The 20,000-nt window shown below is 34.2% G+C and overlaps 1 protein-coding gene across 15 annotated transcripts in view; it reads right to left on the reverse strand.

The window, feature by feature from the left end:
* FOXP2 (forkhead box P2) overlaps positions 1 to 20,000 on the reverse strand; it is a 554,125-nt gene that overhangs the window by 8,666 nt on the left and 525,459 nt on the right. For all 15 annotated transcript variants that reach the window (XM_057730884.1, XM_057730882.1, XM_057730887.1 and 12 more), the window contains one exon: positions 19,206 to 19,369. In XM_057730884.1, the coding sequence (XP_057586867.1) occupies positions 19,206 to 19,369 (164 nt within the window). The remainder of the gene's footprint in view (positions 1 to 19,205; positions 19,370 to 20,000) is intronic.

The following is a 20,000-nucleotide window of genomic DNA, read 5'->3' on the forward strand; positions in this document are numbered from 1 at the left end:
ATTGAAAAAAATTTAGCAATGGAACTCAACAACTACTTTGATTAAATGTTTCATTGAACTAGCCAATAATTTGAGTAAAATGACTGATGAACCAACTAGTTGTTATGGTATGAAGACATGTCTAGAATTTTAAACATTTATTAAATCTAATGTTAATATTCCCAAAGTACCCTATAAAATATACAAATGAAATCTTCTAATAAGATTACTTGTGAAAGTTCATATTCATTTAATGACTTTTATTGAAAAAAATGATGTTTTGATTTAATAATCATTATAAGTTGAATTTACAATTTTAGATTTTCCAGGTTCAAGCTGGGATTCAGAACATTTTAGTGAATGTTAAACTCTAAGTACTGGAAATGATTAGAATAAACTCCTAAGGTTAATATAATAGCAACTTTTTCTAATTAGATCTCATAAATGACCTATGAATATCCCAAACTTTCAAACTTAAATAGATGAGTATTTCTAAACAGATATTGAATGGCTGGCAAGACATACATAGATGTCTATGGGATTAACCTCAAGTCAATTAACATTATTTTGGGCATACAATTTTAGCTAAAGATCTGACCTCTTTTGTAGCTGCTGTGTCTTAATGTTCTCAAGGTTCTGAAAAGACCTAGGAGGTCTCCGTAGTCTGACTCTGTTTCCTAAACCCCTGTTCCACGTCCACTGTGCCCTCAGCTGGAGCTGAGTGTCTGAGTATCTGATTCATTTGTGTTTTGCTTTTCTTGGTTGGATTTTTATTTGAATAAAGAACCTGTGGAAAATTCTCAAGTTCCAGATAAAGAGGAATAACAAACAGGATGTCTTTCTAAAATACAAACACACAGCATTTTTTTTAAAGGATTACTATAAAGGCATGTTCCATTACATTCTCAGAGAACTTTAATACACAGGGAATTTATTTCATTATGTCACTGCCTTGTACAAAAATCTATCTGAACTGAGACACAGGGGAATGAGACAGGACTGAGCCAGAACCATTCAGCCATTCTCCACCGGTAGGCCGCGACCTCCCTGTGTACAACAGTAGTTCTGAATAATAACTTCTATTCCCGACTCAAAACATCATGTTCAGTTTCTACTCCAAGCCATTTTTCATGCTGACATAGTCTGTGCTTTCCTCTTCAACTTACCACGTGTGCACAGAACCGGGCATTCCCTTCCTCACTGTATTCTACCTATGCACATCCTGTCTATCATATAAGGACAAAGTTATATCTTATCTACTTCTAAAGAGTTTGTCTGACCTGTCCAGCTTTCGCTAACCTCGTACTTCAACCCTCCAAAGCATTTTTGGGGATCATTCTGTTACCCCAAACTATAGAATCTTGGAATCCTAACACTATCAAACATAATTTTATCCAATGCTCCTATTTTACAGATTAGAAAATGAGTGACTTTCCAAGAGTCGTGATAAGTACAGGCAGAGCCAGGACTAGCACACAACTGTCCTCTGGAATGTTTCTTGGAACCTGGTTATTCTTGCTATCTCACGTTGTCTTCATCACATGTACTATACTGAACTCTTTCTGGTGGTGGCTGTACTGTGTCCTGCCAACTAGACTATGAACTTCACAGATCAAGAAAGCTGTACACATAGTAAGCATCTAGTAAAGATGTGTTAATTGAATAAATAATGTGCCATCAAGGCATTTGGAGTTTCATTTGTGTTGACTATAAAAGAGAAAATTTCTTCCTGGAATTAAGTATTCTGGAATCCTTTCACTCAGAATTAGTTTGTGAACAAGGTATCAGACCTGAGAAAGATGTAAATGGAATTTTCCTTTAAGTCTACAGTGTTAGGCTGCTCATTTACTAAAATAACTAAAAAGAGAGCCAATAATTATGAATGCTCAATTCTTAAAAATATCCGATTGTCACCAATACAATGTCTAAAAAAGAAATAAAATGTAGCAAGAGAAGTTTAAGCATCCCAGGGAATAAAATTGCTTGAAAGTTACAGTACCTATGCCTATACATTGGTGAAATTCTTTTCATTAAAAATACAATTCTATCATGATTATCTCCATTATACTATCTCCATTTATATTAGGTTTCTTACTCTTTGGATCTCAGAGAGCTTCATGTTTTCACTTGTATGCCAATTCATAAGAAATGAAACCCAAGGAAGCCACGTGCTTTTGGTGGGATGCAGAATGAATTGGAAATTAGTCTCTTCTGGGGCCATTAGCAGTATCTTTCCCTTCTTCCTCCCATTACAGGATACAATGGTAATTTAATCTATCTCTGGAAAAAAGGGGCTATCTCTGTAGTGTTCATTTTCCCAAATTCTTCAGGATACCATGTGTTACACCATTATAGGATAATTAGGTTTTCTCCCAGGAAAAATGCTCCCCTTCACCAAAGAAACCTCTCTGACAATTCAAATAAAATAAAGGAAACCCTTTAGAGCAACTCCCTGTCTATGAAGTGCTCACCCATTCTTCCTTAAGTATTCTCTTCTCTGGTTGAATCATGTAAAGGTTTTTAATTAACAGAGTATTTTTTATGTATTTAGTATTTTGACTAACTTGTAAGTGTAGCATAAAGTAATCCTGAATAATTTAGTCACCTCATTTATAATCTTTAGTCATGCCTCAGTGGTTAAGTGGTTAATATCATAGTGTTTAAGAATGCAGTGAGCTTTGAGGATAAAATGCTTGGGTTTAAATCCTGGCTCCTTTATTTCCTAGCTATGTGACCTTGGGCAAGTTACTTAATGTCTCTGTACCTCTATTTATTCATAAAGCAGAGATAATAAAGTACCTACTTTACATAGTAGTTATGAGGAGTAAACAATTTTCTTTTTGTAAAACACTTGGGACAGTGACTGGGTCATAAGTGATCAATGTTAGATACAGTCATGATATAATTACAACATGAAATCCTTTTTTTGGAAGAAGTTATAGTATAAATACATGAATTACTTTCTAAACAATGTATGAACTTAATTAGCTCTAAAAATATTTTAGCCCTTCTATAAATTAAGATTTTTATTTTCATATCAGAAAAGTCATGAAACAAAGATATGTGTGTTACACATACCAAGTGCCAGGCATTAGGGCTACTAAAGTAATGACTAGCTACAATTCCTTAAAAGTACATTTAGGGTACTAAAAGGAACAAAATAACACAACATATTACTATAATTATTCCAAAGAATTATTAACTAACACATTCCTAAAGACCAAGGCACTAAGCCAAAACCTCAGGTCATGTCTCTGATCATTTTTAGATCAACAGAGAGAAGTAAATTTCAAAGTAGAAAGATCATTGTTGAAACGTCTGTCTGAAAGGCAGCGCTCCTGTACTTGCTCTCCTCAGCCATCCCATCCCAGGCCTCATCATTAGCTGGTCATTAAAATCATTAACACATGCACTGAATGGTCCAGGCCTATATCACATGTGCTGTATACACTGGGGTTTATGAAGTCTGATAATATATATTCAGCTGGAGAAACCGTAAACAGATGAACTCAAAGTTGACTAAAATATGGACATTTTAGGAGACATAGCAATAATATAGAAGCCTGATAGAAAATAAATTTTCTGCCAGAAGTTCCTTTATGCTTTGGATTGAGTCAAGTCCCCAGTGTCCATAATGGCATAAAGAGTATCAATTTCACTTTGACAGGAAAAGCCAATAACATTATCATTATCTCCTATTGCCAATGATTAATTTAACACAAGTTTATTGCATTACCCTCTAGATATAAGGCACTGTGGGGGCATTTAACCATCCATCAAAGAAGTTGCAGTCTGCTATGGGAGAAATATGTACTCAAATATGTACACGATTGCCAGCCATAAGTGTACTAAGAGGAATAGCAATTAAGTGATACTGGAGGAGTTAACAGCTGGGAGAGATTATTTGCCTCTAAGCAGAATCCCAACGCATATATACTCTTTATGGAATTCAATAAAGACAGTAAAGGAAGAACTAGTTCGGATGGACAAATGAGAGAAATTCTTGACTATCTAGCCTGGTGATAAAACTTTTTCCGGGCTTGAAGAAGATATATTCTGGATGGTCTGGATATTTATCATGACATTCTTCCTCCCAGATTTGAAATTTATGCACGACTCCCTTCAGTTACGATTTGAGGTGTCTTAAAGATTAAGCTGCAGTCCTTAATAGAGCCTTTAATAATAAGTAGAAGCTACTTTGAGCAAATAGAATCAGCTGTTTCCAGGAGTAAGACAGATGATTACATCTGAAACTGAGGACTTAAGTTTTCTGGTTTTTTGTTTTTTAACCTATGAACAAAAAGAAGAAGAAAAAAAAAAACACTAGTGGAATAATTGATTTCTTATGGTCTTATTTGTGAGATCTTGAATAAAGGATAATAAATGGACTCATTTTTAATAATCTTAAGGCAGGAGTCTATGAAGTCTGGATTGTATAATCTTCCAAAACCTTCATTTATTTATTGGGCACTGAATACATACCAGGCATCCAGGTTATCACAGAAGAGTACAAACTTCTGGCACAGGAGGGCACAGATAGCCAGTAGACATATTTACTTTGATGGTTATTTTAGTAGTTCTTCTAAACCTGATATAATATGTCTTATTCCCTTAAGTGGATTTGGAAGTAACTTCATCTTTGATTTTAAAGCAAATTATCCATTTGGTAGATAGTGAGTATTCATTTAAACTAGAATCCAGGAATTCATTTAAACAGTTTAAAAATTGTTCTGTCCATGAAACACAAGATTTCCAATTCAACTATTCCAAGTCCACTGCCTACTGTTTACTACAGAAAAGCAGTGATTTAAATTTCTTGTTTGAAGAAGGAACAGCCAACCTCCTAAACTGATACAATTTACACTTGGGAGAATTAGGAAGCTATTTGGAACTTCTTTAGATAGTTAAAGTACTATACCTAGTGATGGAGAGATATACAGTCTGTTAATACTCCCTGACAGAGAGGCTGAAAGTCAGTAACCGAAACGGAAGTACTTCTACAAGGATAAACATTACTTCTTGTTAGAAGTGAAAAAATCAAGTCAATAAGCATTATTTGCAAACCACTGGTCTAGGGACTGATATGGACAATGGTTCCTGTTCTCACAGAGTTTTTAATCTAACAGAGGAAGTAAGACATACACACAAGTGACTCCGATGCCAAGCAGAATGTGCTCTATACCATAACAAAGTGTTATGAAAGAGGGGAGCTAAATTGTGGCAGTGCAATCAGTCAATGATCTATGACAGAGGAAGGTGTCACTTCAGGTAGGCTTTGAAATATATGAAAATGTTCATTATGCAGAGTTGAGGAAAAGGGCATTCTGAGTGGAAATGGGAAAAATAGAGAATTTTAGATGTGTTGTGGGAACCCTGAGAGTGTGGAGAGGCCACGGGGAAAGGAGGGTTGGTAATAAAGAAATATGTTAGAAAGCAGAACAAGGTCAGATGGTGAAGGGCCCTTGAGTTGCATTTTATGGAGTTTAAAATTTATTCTCTGCCAGCTGAAGGGCTATTGATGGTTTTTGAGCACGGCAGCAAAAAGATAGAAGAGTTTTAGGAGGATTAATTTGCAAAGCGTAAATGGAATGTAGGCCACTGGAGGTAAGGGAACCAGTTAGGAGTTTACTAAAACAGTGTAATAAGGTTGTGTCAGGAATAAGGTAGCAGGATTAGAAACGTGGAAAGAAGTGAAGAATTTAGGCTATTGGTTGTGGACTAAAAAGTTTTGTATATATTTCTCTTAAGTTTATATGTATGTGAAATAGCTCCCTTTTATTCCGTACCGAAAAGACAGAAGAGCCTAAATCTCTGTCAAAAATTCTAAAAGTTAAAATAGATGATGACTCAACTCATTCAATTTTGATGAATTTTTATATTTGTCATTTTAATTGCTCAAGGAAGAAGGGAACTGGATCCCAGAATTCTTGGATATCAGAAAGTAGAAGACAGGAAGTTCTCGAAACAAATTTCTCTATAGTCCTCATCGTGATTAAGATGCTAGCAGAAGCAATGGCCACACTCATAAAGGCAGCTGATAAGTGATCTCTGGAAATCTTATTTATTTTTAATTTTCAGTCTGAGTGTTTATGTCATCTTAAAGAAAAATATATTTCAAAACTGAATATTGAAGGAAAATGGCATAAAAAGTGTGGACATGTTCTCAAGTGAAAAAATACAGTATTTCCAGAGATGACTAGCAAAGAAAAGAGGTCTTTTAAAAAGTAGGTAACATATATCCTTGAGGGTCTTGCTAAGGATCTCCAAATAACTGGCGAATTTTTCAATGCCCCTCCCTACCTTATCATCAGCTTGGAGATTACTGAACTCTAAGATATGGTTCCTAAATTCCTGTCCAGTCTCATCCTGCAGGGATTCCTCTCTGAACAGACTGCTCATGCCAAGGCAAAAGAATGATCTCTTCTCTGAGTGAGACTCATGCTTTATATCTTAGTCACCTTTGCTCACACTCTCAAATCCTTTGTATCTATCTTCCCTTTTCTCATCTCCACTCAAAGTTAGGCTGAAAAAGTATAAGATTGCTACTTCTGTAAGCAAAAAAACAGTGAAATATCAATAATTTCATAAACTTCAACCTAAAAACTGATTTCATGATAAGCATAACTCAAAGCTATATCTTCTGTGAAGACTTTCATGATTCTCCATGTGCATGTGTACATGGAAGTCTGAATTTTCAATGTGATTATAACTCTCTTTCTTCCTTTACTTGGACTCTCTCCTTATTTTTGTATATATCCATCCCTTGATTAGAGTTCTACCTCTTTGTAGATAACAGATCATCTGCCGGTTTCCAACAGAATATGTTGCACATAATAGGTGCTCAATAAATGTTTATTTAACTTAAATGAATGAAACTCCTCTCTGTTCCATTCAACCTGCCAAGCCTCTACTGGAAGAAAATGCAAAGTAGCAGTTGGTTTTTATACTCTATTTTAATCACTCAGTGTTACAACCCATCCTCATAATGGTATATACCAAAAACACAAAAAGAGGACTAGCTACATTAATATACTGATTTGTTGCCTAAAGAAATGTGTTGCTCCTTTAGTACTTATGTTGTGAAACTCATAAGTACCCAAGGCACCAACGAAAGGCAGAAGAAATATTATTGTTGCCAACACCCTGCAGCAGAGTCAAATACAATGGAAACGTTTACCTTATCAGATTGTGGTCACACTGTATATTCTCTATAGAGAAATGTAACTTGTCTTCATTTTCTCCTTGAGACTAAGCAAGACATCCTATTAACTGTTCCTATTTTTCTTTAAAATAGCAAAGTACTATGAATAAAGTTCTCTGAAACTGAGATGTTCGAAACATGTTTAAGTCAACAGCTGTTAGACTGTAGAATCACAATGGTGTTTCTTTATTTAGAAATCATCAAGAGAATAGATCATTCTTTTGTCTTGGCATATGGGCAATCTGCCTAGAGAGGAATACCTGCAGGATAAGACTGGACAGGACTTTGGGAGCAATATCTGAGAGTTCTACAGTGTCATCATTTATGAGAAATTCAGAGGCACAATGTAAATTTGATTGGGCCCTTCATAAATACAATATTTATTAATACTACTAATAAAAATTTTAAGTCTTAAATGTTGTGATAGATGTCAACCAATGCTGTGAAGACAAACAGACAATTAATGGCTCATTTCTACAACACTGGCAATTTCAGGCAAAGTTAATTTTATCAAACATTTACAAGTCAAGACTAAAGGTAAGACTAGGTAAAATTGTTTTTATGTGGTTTACTCATTTTAGAAGCTCCCCTTATATATTTTCTTCAGATAATCCCAGTTGTTTGAGAAAAATTTTAATACATTAAATAATGTATACCTATTGAAAAAGAGTAATAAATATCTTTTTACAGAGACATGATACATCTTTAAAAAGAATCCTATAAGAATAATTTTTATCCTTTACCCCTGTCCTAGCATACCTGAAAGATGTCAGTAACTGCAGAACATTACTATAACAAATGTTACTCCCTGGATAATACTCAAAAACCTGTCCTCAGAAATAGCATTAAGGCCTTCATGCTTCAGTTTTACTATGGAAAATAATTTTATTTGGCCCAATATAGCAAGCTTTATTCAGTAAAATGAATTTACATATATAGTACTCTGAGAAACATATTGAATGTACTGAAATATGAGTAGCCCTTAAACCACACATCTATTTCCTACTCAATACTGACTTGTTCGAGTTCTTGACTTTTAAGTTTCTTGATGCTTACTTCTACTTAATTCAGTTTGCATACCTTTAACCTACATGGGATACATTGATTAAAAGAAAATGTTTACAATCATACAAATTCTTCATCTCTTACATACTGTTATATCTTAATTGTTGATTAATGACATTTTAAAATATCAGAATAGGCTGAGGATTGCTATAGGCTAATGCTGTCTATTGATTTGCATAGGTTTTGACTCTCACAAAATAGCACCAAAAATTTTGTAATTGAAAGGAAATATTTAGAGAAGATGAGATTTCCTTTTAACTATCTAGAGTGTCTATTTTGTACTTGGTACAAAGCTGTTGAATGAATAATGATAACCACTATAAGCATTTAAAAATCAACGTGTATGATTAGCACTTTATAATTTCATGTTTGAATAAACTTTTATTCAATTAGTTCCAATTTGCTACATAAGTATCATTGTTTTGAAGATGTAAAATGGATTCCAAAATATAAACACAGACTGCTTTATTAAAATGGAAGGTTTTGTTTCATGAGGCTCAGTTTTTGGTTTTGTTTGTTATTTTTAAGTAGCTATCTTGGAAGATACAACTACATCAAATAAAACATTTTTTAACAGTCATTTTTTTCCAAAGAAGTTTCACATGGAAACTGGTAAAATAATTGATGCTCACTTGGAAAGCATATGAAAAATGGAGATTGTGAATGAAATTCAATTTTACTCATTTCCTTCTAGTATATGCACAAGGAAATGATATAATTATATTTGGAATTTAATGGTAGATTTATAAAAATTGCAAGTTTAGTTATCTCCATTTGTATAAAGTCAGGATGAAATGAGAAACAATTCATGTTTCTTAAACATTTGTAACTTTTAAAGTAATATTTTATTTAGGAAGTATTTTAGTTTAACATATCACAGAAATAAGCTAATAAATGAAACAAGTTTTAAATGGAAAAGTTTATCTTTAAAAGAAAACATTTTGCTAGTACTTTTAAAAATGAGAGGTGATCTTAGGCTAATGTGAGTAATTAAATAACTAAAGTTATTTACACAGTCTATAAGAAGTTATTTACTTAATCTTATTTATGATTTCATTCTTTTGAAATGATAATCCTGATTTCTTCCACTAAAATCGAGATCTTTATATCCTATTGTTTAATTTTTATTTTATTTATTTTTAAAAATTTTATTTCATTATTATTATTATTTTTCTTTTGGCCATGCTGCACTCCAGCACATGGGATCTTAGTTCCCCTACCAGGGATCAAACCTAAGTCCCCTGCATTGCAAGCGCACTCTTAACCACTGGACTGCCAGAGACATCCCTAGATTTTTATATTCTAAATTTAAGCACATATTAGAGAAACATTTAATTCTTTTGTGTACAGAAATGAATAAGAAGGTCATATAATTAAAAACAACCAGAAATGATAAATTAGCTCTTATTTTATCAATTAAGAAATTACAAAACAGATCTTTACTAGTATGACAATATTTTTCCAATTTTATTATTTTTCAAGACTGTTTTCTCTTTTGTAAATTAAAATAACATTTACCACAAACATTCTTACGTTGAATGAACTGACCTTTCTTTCGATTTGGATGAGTCTGCACATAGCTGCCATTAGGACAGTACCCAGAACCATCCAGTTCAACAGATAAAAATCCTGCTTATTTCTGGATGAAAAGGAAAATATCCCCCCTCTAAGAAATGTAAAATCATTCAAAGAGGATGGAAAAATTGGAGTGAACAAATGACTCCTCATGCCATATATACCTTGTTTAGTTTGCTTTATTCAGAATATAACTGGCAAATGCCCTACCAAGTTTCTCATACCTTTTCACTGTGGCTAAGGATAAACAGCCAAATAAATCCTAATTTTTCATCTTGAATTCAGAATACAACTTTAATACTAACATACTTAATAAATCTTGTAACTCCCATATTCTACTTTCTAAAAAAGGCAGCCATTTAGTGTTTGATTGCAAAGGAATATTATTTTCTGATAATTGTAATAACATTTTCTCTTCTAAGCTACATCACCATTCTTAAGGACTCAGTTTATAATTCCATTCTACATCCCCAATGATCTGACCCCAAGGTAGAGTTCTAAAGTTCCATTTAAAGTCAACAGAAGTTCTAAGAAATACAACAAAAAGGTGGATTAAGGTTAATGAAACCTAATTTTATAAATTGCATGCATATATATATGTATACAAAATTTCTCTAAGATTTCTTGCCCTTACCGTCAATATTATATTTTAATTTATTCAGATTTATGCAACACTGTTTAAAGAAACTAGATTTTACATGATTTGGAGGCTCACTCCCAAATGATTTCAGATAGTTTTGCTGTAGTGCTGATTAAAAAAGCACAATTAAATTCTTTAAGATGTACCATGTTATTTGATTTACAAAAGTAATAGATGTGACTAGAACAGCTGTAATATCAATAAAATGAAAACATAAATGTAATTATTTTGATCATTGAGGAGTACAAATATACTGTGCCCAATCTCAGAATCAAAATAGTTGCCCATTGAGATACAACTGGTACCATTCCATTTTGTGTCTCATAAATGGTAGCTTTCAATAAACATTTAGGTATAGATCTAAGGACTTTAATATTTTCTAATCTGTTGGCTAGAGAAAGAAGAGAAAATCTAAATCACATCTTGACATTTGGCCATTAAGTCAGCTTTGCTGCTGCTCCAAAATTCCTTTGAACCATTCACCCAAAAGCTGTTTTTGTCTTGTTCCTTGGACCAAGTTTCAGTCAGAAATGTCAGGATGGGCATGTGCTACACAAAGTATATGTTCCTGTTTCTCTCTAATTTATTGATAATTTGGGTTCTGGTTCCTTGAAGATCAGCATCTCAAAGTCCTATAGTTGGGTGCTACGGCTCTGGTCAGCTCTCCCTGACATGGCTCACCCATTTTTTCTGGACTGTTGTCTATTTCCTTTGCCAAGGTGCCCTGATGGGATGGTGCCCACCCACTGCTTGCTCGTGGTAAAGTCTGCTTTTCTTGGATATCTTGACAGAGATGCTTTTCTTGGATATCTTCATTAGGATTACATATCGTTTGTGTCATTAGGTCTACCTAATCTCTGAGACTGGTGCTCTGCTGGAGCTATTCCTTTACTGAAATTAAACCATAGGACTGACAATTTTCAGTTTGCTCCTGAACTGTGCTTAGCTATGCTCTGCTAGTTCTTAGCATGAGAATGGCATAGGGAGTAAAAACAATATTTATCTTTTATTCTAAATCTCGTGGATTATGTCTTTCTCTGACCTGCTAATTAACAAAAGGGACCTTAGATTTAATGTTGCAAATGTAAATTTATCAAGAGTAAGATAACACTATGTGCTCCTGCCTTTTATATGTCTTGCTGATGTTACACCATTTTCAGTCCTCAAAGATTAAGATAATGTTGAGGAAGAATGTTAGTTTCCACTAGTTATGTGAAATTATTTGGTCATCTGTTGCTTATATAAATTGTTTAATTCTAATGATAGAAATTGCTTATGGAATGTAGGAACCCTGAGATAAAGTTTTAAACTGTGTTTATTGGCGTCAAAGTTTTTAAATACATTGTTGTACTTATTTGAAACGGCAATTTAAAATTCTCCCAAAGTAGTCAAAATGCATATAATTTTAACATATATTAAAATATAATTTCTTATGCAAATTATCTTCATATTAACTAATATTCTGAAGTGATAGTCAACTTTACCTAATAAATGCCTTTAGTCATAAAATATCCATAGTCATCAAACAGACATCTACTTCCCTAAGCTCTATGTCAAAAGCTGAAGTTAAAATACCATAGGGGTATATAAAACCCTTTATTTTTCCCTGGTACTAGAAGGAAAAAATGAATACTGAATAACAATATTATTTTTAAACAATTCAGTCAATTACTTTTTGACCCTTAGTGAAAGGAAATTTCTAAGGCTCAAATAGTGTTCAGGCAAACGAACATGTACCCTCTAACAAAGTATCTTCTTTAGATATAAAACAGAAGCAGTAAGCTACAATACTGTCAGCTAAAAGTTTTCTGACACCCTTTGCCTAAATTGTGGGGATTCATACCATAAATGTCAGATACCATCTGTATAGTTCTACAAAAATCCTTTAAAACCCTATAGGAACCCACAAATTTCCACAATTGGCACGGTGGGGATACAGCACTTTTTAGCTGAAGGCACTGTATCTCTGGAAGGATCTTTTTATTAGGAGGAACTAGAATGAGTTGTAAGTGCCACATATGGGGACTGAAATAATGTAAAAAAGAACAGCAGCTACTGAGCCATACTTGTAGCACTTAAAAAAAAAAAAGATGAGATGATAAAGAGCTGGCATAGTCATAAGTTCTGTACAATCACTTTGGAAAGAGATCTCAAAGCTAACTAGCAAAGTTAATAAAAAAGTTTAGATTAAATAAAAATAGAATTAAATCAGAATGAAAATGATGAGGCCAAGAAATGTTAGGGAAAAAATGAAAGATGACTGAAAAATTGTGAATTAAAAAAATCTGTGAAAACATATGCAAAGCAAAAAAAAAAAAATGCTTTTATGTTTAGAGCTTCTGAATGCATCTTAATGATCCAAAATACCAGCAAAAATACTGCTGGCTTAACAGGCATGAAAACAATGAGCATTCTACTTGTTCAAGTTGTCAGTCACTTTCAACTGCTTTCCTCTGATATACAGAGCCACTCCACTTTCAAATGCTTTTGTCCACAGAGAGATCTAAGATCTGTAGGGATTTTGTATAAAATATCACCAACCAAAGGTGTAGGGTCTTCAAATTGCACGTGTCTACAAACAGCAATTTAAATTTTAAGGTAGCCACAAAGAGTAGAAGGAAGAAAGGTAACATTATATACTTAAATATTCTCATATTTTATGACAATTTATACTAGATTTCCAATACTGTTTTACAAAATGGGCATCTAGCAGTCCCTTTTAGCTGTCTTTGGGTGCAAAGTATTATTGCTACGAGAGGCTGAAGTTTATCATTGGAGTGATATAACAAACTGAGGTTCTCAAGAAGCAGAGAATGTTGTAAAGGTGACTGACTGGGACATCGCAATGCATAGAAAGTTCTGGGGCATGTAGAATGTGCATTCAACACGTTAATGAAAAAGATTAATATGATCTCCATTGCAGTCCTGGAATAATAAATACTACACTACTCCTTTTGTGTGATGCCACAGCCTTTGATTTCCTTACCCTAAAGTTTTGGCTTCGAAGAACACAACAAATTTATTTTCTAGTCTTATATGAGGGGTATTAACATTCTGATTCTATATAGAAGATCATGAACTCACAAACTTCAAATATTTGCTTTAATAAGAGGGAGAAAATAATAATCACCTGCAACTAATATAGAATATTAGCAAGTAGAAATCTGAAATGGCACAGAGGCTAAGAGGATTCAGGAGTGACACGTAAGAAATGATCTGAAAACTCAGCAGTAGGAGACTCTAATAATCAGAAAGGGGAACGGCAGGACAATGGAAGGCTTTGTGCGTGGAGCCCTCCGTACAAGACCAGCTCAGGAAGAACGTTCGTTTTGATCTCTGGAAACAAAATTTGAAAATATAAAAATGGGAACCTCATTTAACATTTAATAAGAAAAAGAAAAGGCAAATCTGAGCCAACTTGAGAGTGAGGAGAAACAATTGCTTAATAAAAAAGAAACAACCAATTTGAGCTAAATATGGCGGGTACATCATTAAATTTCTCTCTTTGCCTCAGGTTTGGAAGGAGACAGGAAATGGATTGATTCTACCAGTGTGAGTTCACCTTCCAGGTCTACTCCAAATATTTTCTTCTCTTTTCATTCAAGTCTAACACATGGGAGAAGAAAGTACGTTCAAATTATTTCCACCTGAACACAGCGTCAATCCTAACTCTTCAGGTAGTTTTTACAAGAGGCAAATACTGGTATAAAATAGGAATCTAAAGTAATTTCATTTGTAATCTATAAAACTCTGAAAAGTCAGGTAATCAGGGAATACTGGTGCTGAGGTGCAGAAGGGAAGATTATTATAAATTGTAATGATACTTAGACTCTTACAGGAAGTATCCTTTACATTTGTTCAGATCTTGATGGCTCTAGATCTCTTACAATAGTAGTAGAAAATAAATTTTAGAAATCTATTTCATAGAAAAGAGTCAAGACAATTTCAAAAAATTATTAGGCAAAATCTATATTATTCCACCCAGCTTTAACCTGTCCTACTTACTGCTAAAATCCTCTTGAACATTCATCTGATTAATACTGTATTAATCTCAATAATTTTTGTTTTCTTTTTCATTTTTCCTTCAGCAAGATAAATAAAATTTAACAAGATCTGGGAGGATAATTACAAATGCGGTGAAGGCCTGTCACTTTCTAGTCATGTTACTTTGGACAGTTATAAAATACATATTAACTAAATAATTAAAATTAAAAATAAAAGTTCACAAATATACTCTGCCAATATTTAAAAAGATCTCTTAGCTAACATTCTATTATCTCTTCTTCCTAAAATCTCTTCTTTTCCTTTCTTCTTCAGAGTTCTAAGAGAATCCTGGATTGTACTCTTGGAGGGATTACCTCGTGAAGTCAACCCATTTCTAATTAACTGTCGCCTCGCATTTGATTCTTCACAATCAGTATCATGTGGTTATTGAGTGCTTACTTTGTATGGTATAACGTGTTAGGGGGTTCATATACTATAATATGTCTAAAACATAGTCTCTGTCCTTAAGAGACCTGCCTTTAAGCCAAAGATAACTGCAAAATGAGCATGGTGTGTGCAAGAACATGTGTGCACGTGTGCGCACACACACACCATGCTAGTTCCAAATAATGATACAAGCAACAAGCTCTTCAGAAATATGGAGCAGAATGTAGGTCCTGACTGCAAAATTACTTGGGAAAGCCTCCTGGAAAAATAGGATGAGGCCCTTAAGGAAAGATAGAATTTAGGTAAGAGAGAAGACTGAAATGCAGAAAAAGAAATGGGAAGAAAGGCAAAGAATTAAGGCAAAATAAATGCACTGGTTTGGCAAAAGCCTTCATTCAGGGCATTCTAAGAGTGAAAGCCACAGCGTGGGGGAAGTGTTACACATGGAGAGTCAAAATGAAGAATATGGGTGATAATCTGGACTCTCTTGTTGTCTAAAAATAATTTATAAGAAGCACTAAACCATAGCTATTCTACTCTTCTAAAGCTTCAAAACATCTTTTCTATCAACCTCAGGAATACCTTTATATTTTACTATTCTGGAGTTGAATAAAATGACTAAATGGAGAAACAGCTTCAGTTTTATTGTTTCCTGAATCTAAGGACATATACGTTCTTGGATTCAGCAAGTAAGATCCATCCCCCTTGAGCCTGTCCTTTTGTGCCCTCTATTTCTCTTCACGGGCTTTCAAAGTTGCTATGATTTTTCCTAATTTTCCTCTTTGTTCCCAGCATTCAATCAGCTGTCGTGTTCTATATTTCTTTCCACAGCATTTCTTGTATAGATTCCTTCCTCTCCACTTGCTGTCTTGTACTTAAGTCAGATGCTACATCCTGCAAGGACTAATCTTCTGCTTCCAACTCCAGAACATCCTACCTCACATGAGTTTCATTCAGGCGTGGTTCATTCAGTACACTTTCAGATTACTCTTCCTAAAGCACATCTCTGATCATGTGAAACTCAAGCTCATAATTAACAAGCTCCAAACTGACTAGAACAAACACCATAGCTTGATATTTAAAGCATTCAACAGTCTGGTCTCCTTTCATATATTCTAAATTCTATTTTTCTTTTTATATTCTAAATTCCTGTCAAACCTCATATGCAATGTTCTCCAGGCACATATCGTGGACTCCTCTTCTGGGAGGAGTATAATTCTATTTGAATAGTTCATTGCTTTCAACCTCAGGTAACATCTTCTTATCTCAAAAATCTCTTATCTCACTGACTCTGAGTAAGGTGCTCCCCACCATAAATTTCTGACTCACATTCTTCCTCTTTTATGGGTCTGCTTACTTCATGAATTATAAGAGGAGGTGGGCGGAAAAGAAAAGAACCATCAAGGAGAGTAACCACGCAGTTATGGAGAGACTACAAAAAAATGTAGTAAAATGCAAAATATTTTTATATTGTTTATGGTCTCCTTTATAGTAATAATGAGGTATTACAAGAGGTGATATAAATCAGTAACTCTGAACACAGCACTATGAAGGACACAGGGAGCAATTATTATGTTCCAGGCACTCATTTCATTTGCAAGATTCCTATGAGGCACGTATTATTATGACTTACCTCACTTTCAGCTGAGAAAACTGAGGAAAGAAATCGTACTCAGCTATGAAGTGCTAAATCTGGGATTGGAACCCCCACAGTCTGTCACCAGGACTCATATCCTAACACCACTAGGCCCCTCTGCCTCTCGCTAACAACTGCATCAGCATAACTAACCCCCCCTCCCCCCACCAATGCCAACAAGGACCAGTACCAAGATTTCATTTCAGGACACATGACTATGCTATTGAAGTGCTAAAAAAAAAATTCTTTCACTTCTGTTTAATTTTCAAAAAGTACTCTGAAATGCATTCAATTATATGCAGCCAAATTTTGATGGAGAGAATTAGATATTTTCTTTTGTCTAATAATGTACATAAAATGCCTTAACATTCTTTAAGTCTGAGCATCTTAAAACTCTATAAAGATGAAGATATAGAATACTGAAGTGACATCCCATCAGTAATATTTGACATTCAATATACAAAATGTTAACGACAGTAGCAGAAACAGATTCAAAGAAAGAATGTCGACTCAGTATTCTGCAAGATAATTAAACATATGATTATAACATTTAATTTAGGAAAAAACAAGATTTGGTCTTCCTCCAATTTTTGTCTTTTCTGAAATCTGTTTCCAGTAAGCCAAGGGAAACTCTCCTTTTATCTATCTATGGAAATGACACATAAATATTTTTCACATGCACTAAATTCTTATAAGCATAAAATTACGATATATTGACTATGAACATTTTAATCTTCTAAGCTCATAGTGGCAGTACATCAGGCATTAAGTACACAATTTTTATATATTGTTTTACACACCCTAGTTTTTAAAGATATTTTATAATTAAAGTGTAACTAAACAACAAAATGAAAAAATCAAAAATAGCAATTGCCAAATGGAAAATACTACTAACCTAATAATGATGTAATTTAGCCCAATTATTATTTCAGTTTCTAAAATACAATATTTAATAAACTATTGTATTGAGTCATCATTTTTTAATTTTAATATTCTTATCACTGGACACAACGTTTTAAAAACCACCTCCCTACATACCCTCTGTATATCACTCATAACGCCCCCTATATATCCTGTAGGAGTGCAAGGAGTTGCATCAATAGCTTAACCACTTTTATGAATACCTTTCATCTTTCTGAAATAGGCCTTTTTTAAAGAGGGAAAACAGGATCTAACTTTTGTTTGCTCTTTAAGGTTGTATTGTTTTAGCACTTTATACAGGAGCAAGCATTAGCATACTCAGGAGAATGGCTGAAAGTAAAAGGTACCCACTGCATGGCTGAGAGGATAAAGCAGGGATATAAAACTTTCGTCGGATTGCTCACTTTCCTCATGTTAGAGTACTGCTACTCTCAAGAGCATATATTCATGTTCTCCCTACTTTGAATTTTATTACTTCTTTTGTATTATTTAATACATCTAAAGACACTTCCAAAAGACAAATTTTTCCATTTTGAAAAAGTAATGGTTTGGAACCTGATAAAATACATTAATGTTCACCGTGTGTTTTTCACAAAGGTGACAGAGTAAAAGTGCTATAAAGCAATTAGGCACACGGTCTTAAAGACATTAATATGTCAAATAGAATGAGATGTCTAAAAAGTCAACAAAAATAATATCCTGAGAAAGGTCAAATGGAAATAGGCCCCAAGAAAGACCGTATTTCTCTTTCAGGCCTCTGACTAGATATTTAGTGCAAAAACAGGGGAAGAAAATATAAGAATGAGAGAAAGTACTGTTCTTACCTCAGTAACCTGAAATTAGAAGTATGTGATGCTTAACTCTCAGAAGAATGGACATCGTTATAACTCATCCTAACAACTGGATGGATTATTCAGGATTCAGATTCTAATTTTTCCTCCTGAACTCTATGTTCTAACAGGATCCATATTTTTTAGTAAACAAGAAACTGATATGCTTGGCCTATTGAATAAGGCCAGGCATTTTTTTCAAGTGTCATACACATTTCTGAAATCCACAATACATCAATTTTTAATACATCTACTCTCTCAGCTCCATTAAAAAGATGGTAGGGGAAAGATTTTAGAGTAATTAATGATATAGTTAGCTGCTAAATATTAATAGGAATCGTAGTCTTGCATAAAATATAACATATAAACCTTGCCAATACAGACGCACCAGTAATTAAAGTTGAATATGTAATTACACTGATTTATAAGACAGGCAAAAAGTTACACTTTACTAGCTTCTATGTAAACTGTGGCTAACAGTTAAGCTTTGCATTTTACGGTTTATAAAAACGGGCAATATCTTGACTACAGTTCATAAATGGTTTAGAGACCTGTAATAGTAGTAAAAATTATGACAACTTATTCCATCATGAATATCCTTATTGCACCATACAAACCAAACTGCGATCGTGAGCCATAAGATGGAGACATCTTAGACACCGCTATACACCCACGAGAGCGCCAGCAGTACGAAGAATTTGTAGAGGACCGCTAGTACAATCTTTATAGGACGTTGGAGAGCATCTAAAAGGTTTATTAGCACCAATTCTGATACACTTTCTCATATCATGAACAGGGTGCAGTTTAACTCCATTTAAACTTGTATTTTTTACTTCTACACCAGTTCAAAACTTCAGAAGACTACTAAATTTTAGAAGCGTAGGAATATAGGTTCTTCCCCTTATGGAGTCTGTTAGCCCCACTTACATGTGCGGCTGAGGTGAGCAGCCAGGGCTGCTGTTCCCATTGCTGTCGATGTGATCCAGGGAACCATTGAGATCTTCGTGGACAGCCTGCAGCAGGCCGCTGGAGGCGTTATTGATCAGTCCGGGGTTACTTAGCAAAGGTAAACTGCTCTCTGCCAAAGCAGCCTAGTGAAATGAAGAGGGTGTAAAACAACTTTGGAAATGCCCTTTCAAATAATTTTTAAAACATCTGTCTTCTTCTAATGGGTTTCAGTTCTGATACAGGTATTTTAGGGGCATTTTGATAAAATGTATGGGAAAGACAAAGGTTCCTCACTGGCAACTTGTGGCAGCAATACCAAGGCAATTAAGTGTGATGTTCAAAAAGAAACAACAGTTCTCCCAGCAAACTTTCTCACTCATGTTTCAGCCTCCTATGTAATGAAATAGTGTATCCTCACATGGAGCGAAATACCCCAAGATAATATAAGCAGTTGCTCTCCTTTTTAAAAATGACCAGAACTTAACTCAAAATAAAGAAGTCCTGACATTTGCCTCCTCTGCATAAAAATTATATATTATAATTAAACTTTAAAGTTTTTGCCACAAGCACCATGTTCCCCAACACTATGATGTGAAATCATTTATGACAGCCTGGATAAATATTAATGCATAGCCACATGCATTTGCAAAAGCTTCTATCAATCTAGCATTTGCAGGAAAACCGAATGTTCCAGATTTTGCCACAGGGTGTCCTTCTTGCTTCTTCACATCAAAAGTAGCTTGAATCAGAACCAGTGCTTTCTATAGTACTAGG

Source organism: Hippopotamus amphibius, chromosome 4 (genome assembly GCF_030028045.1).
Source record: "Hippopotamus amphibius kiboko isolate mHipAmp2 chromosome 4, mHipAmp2.hap2, whole genome shotgun sequence".
In the NCBI taxonomy this organism is placed as follows: Eukaryota; Metazoa; Chordata; class Mammalia; order Artiodactyla; family Hippopotamidae; genus Hippopotamus; species Hippopotamus amphibius.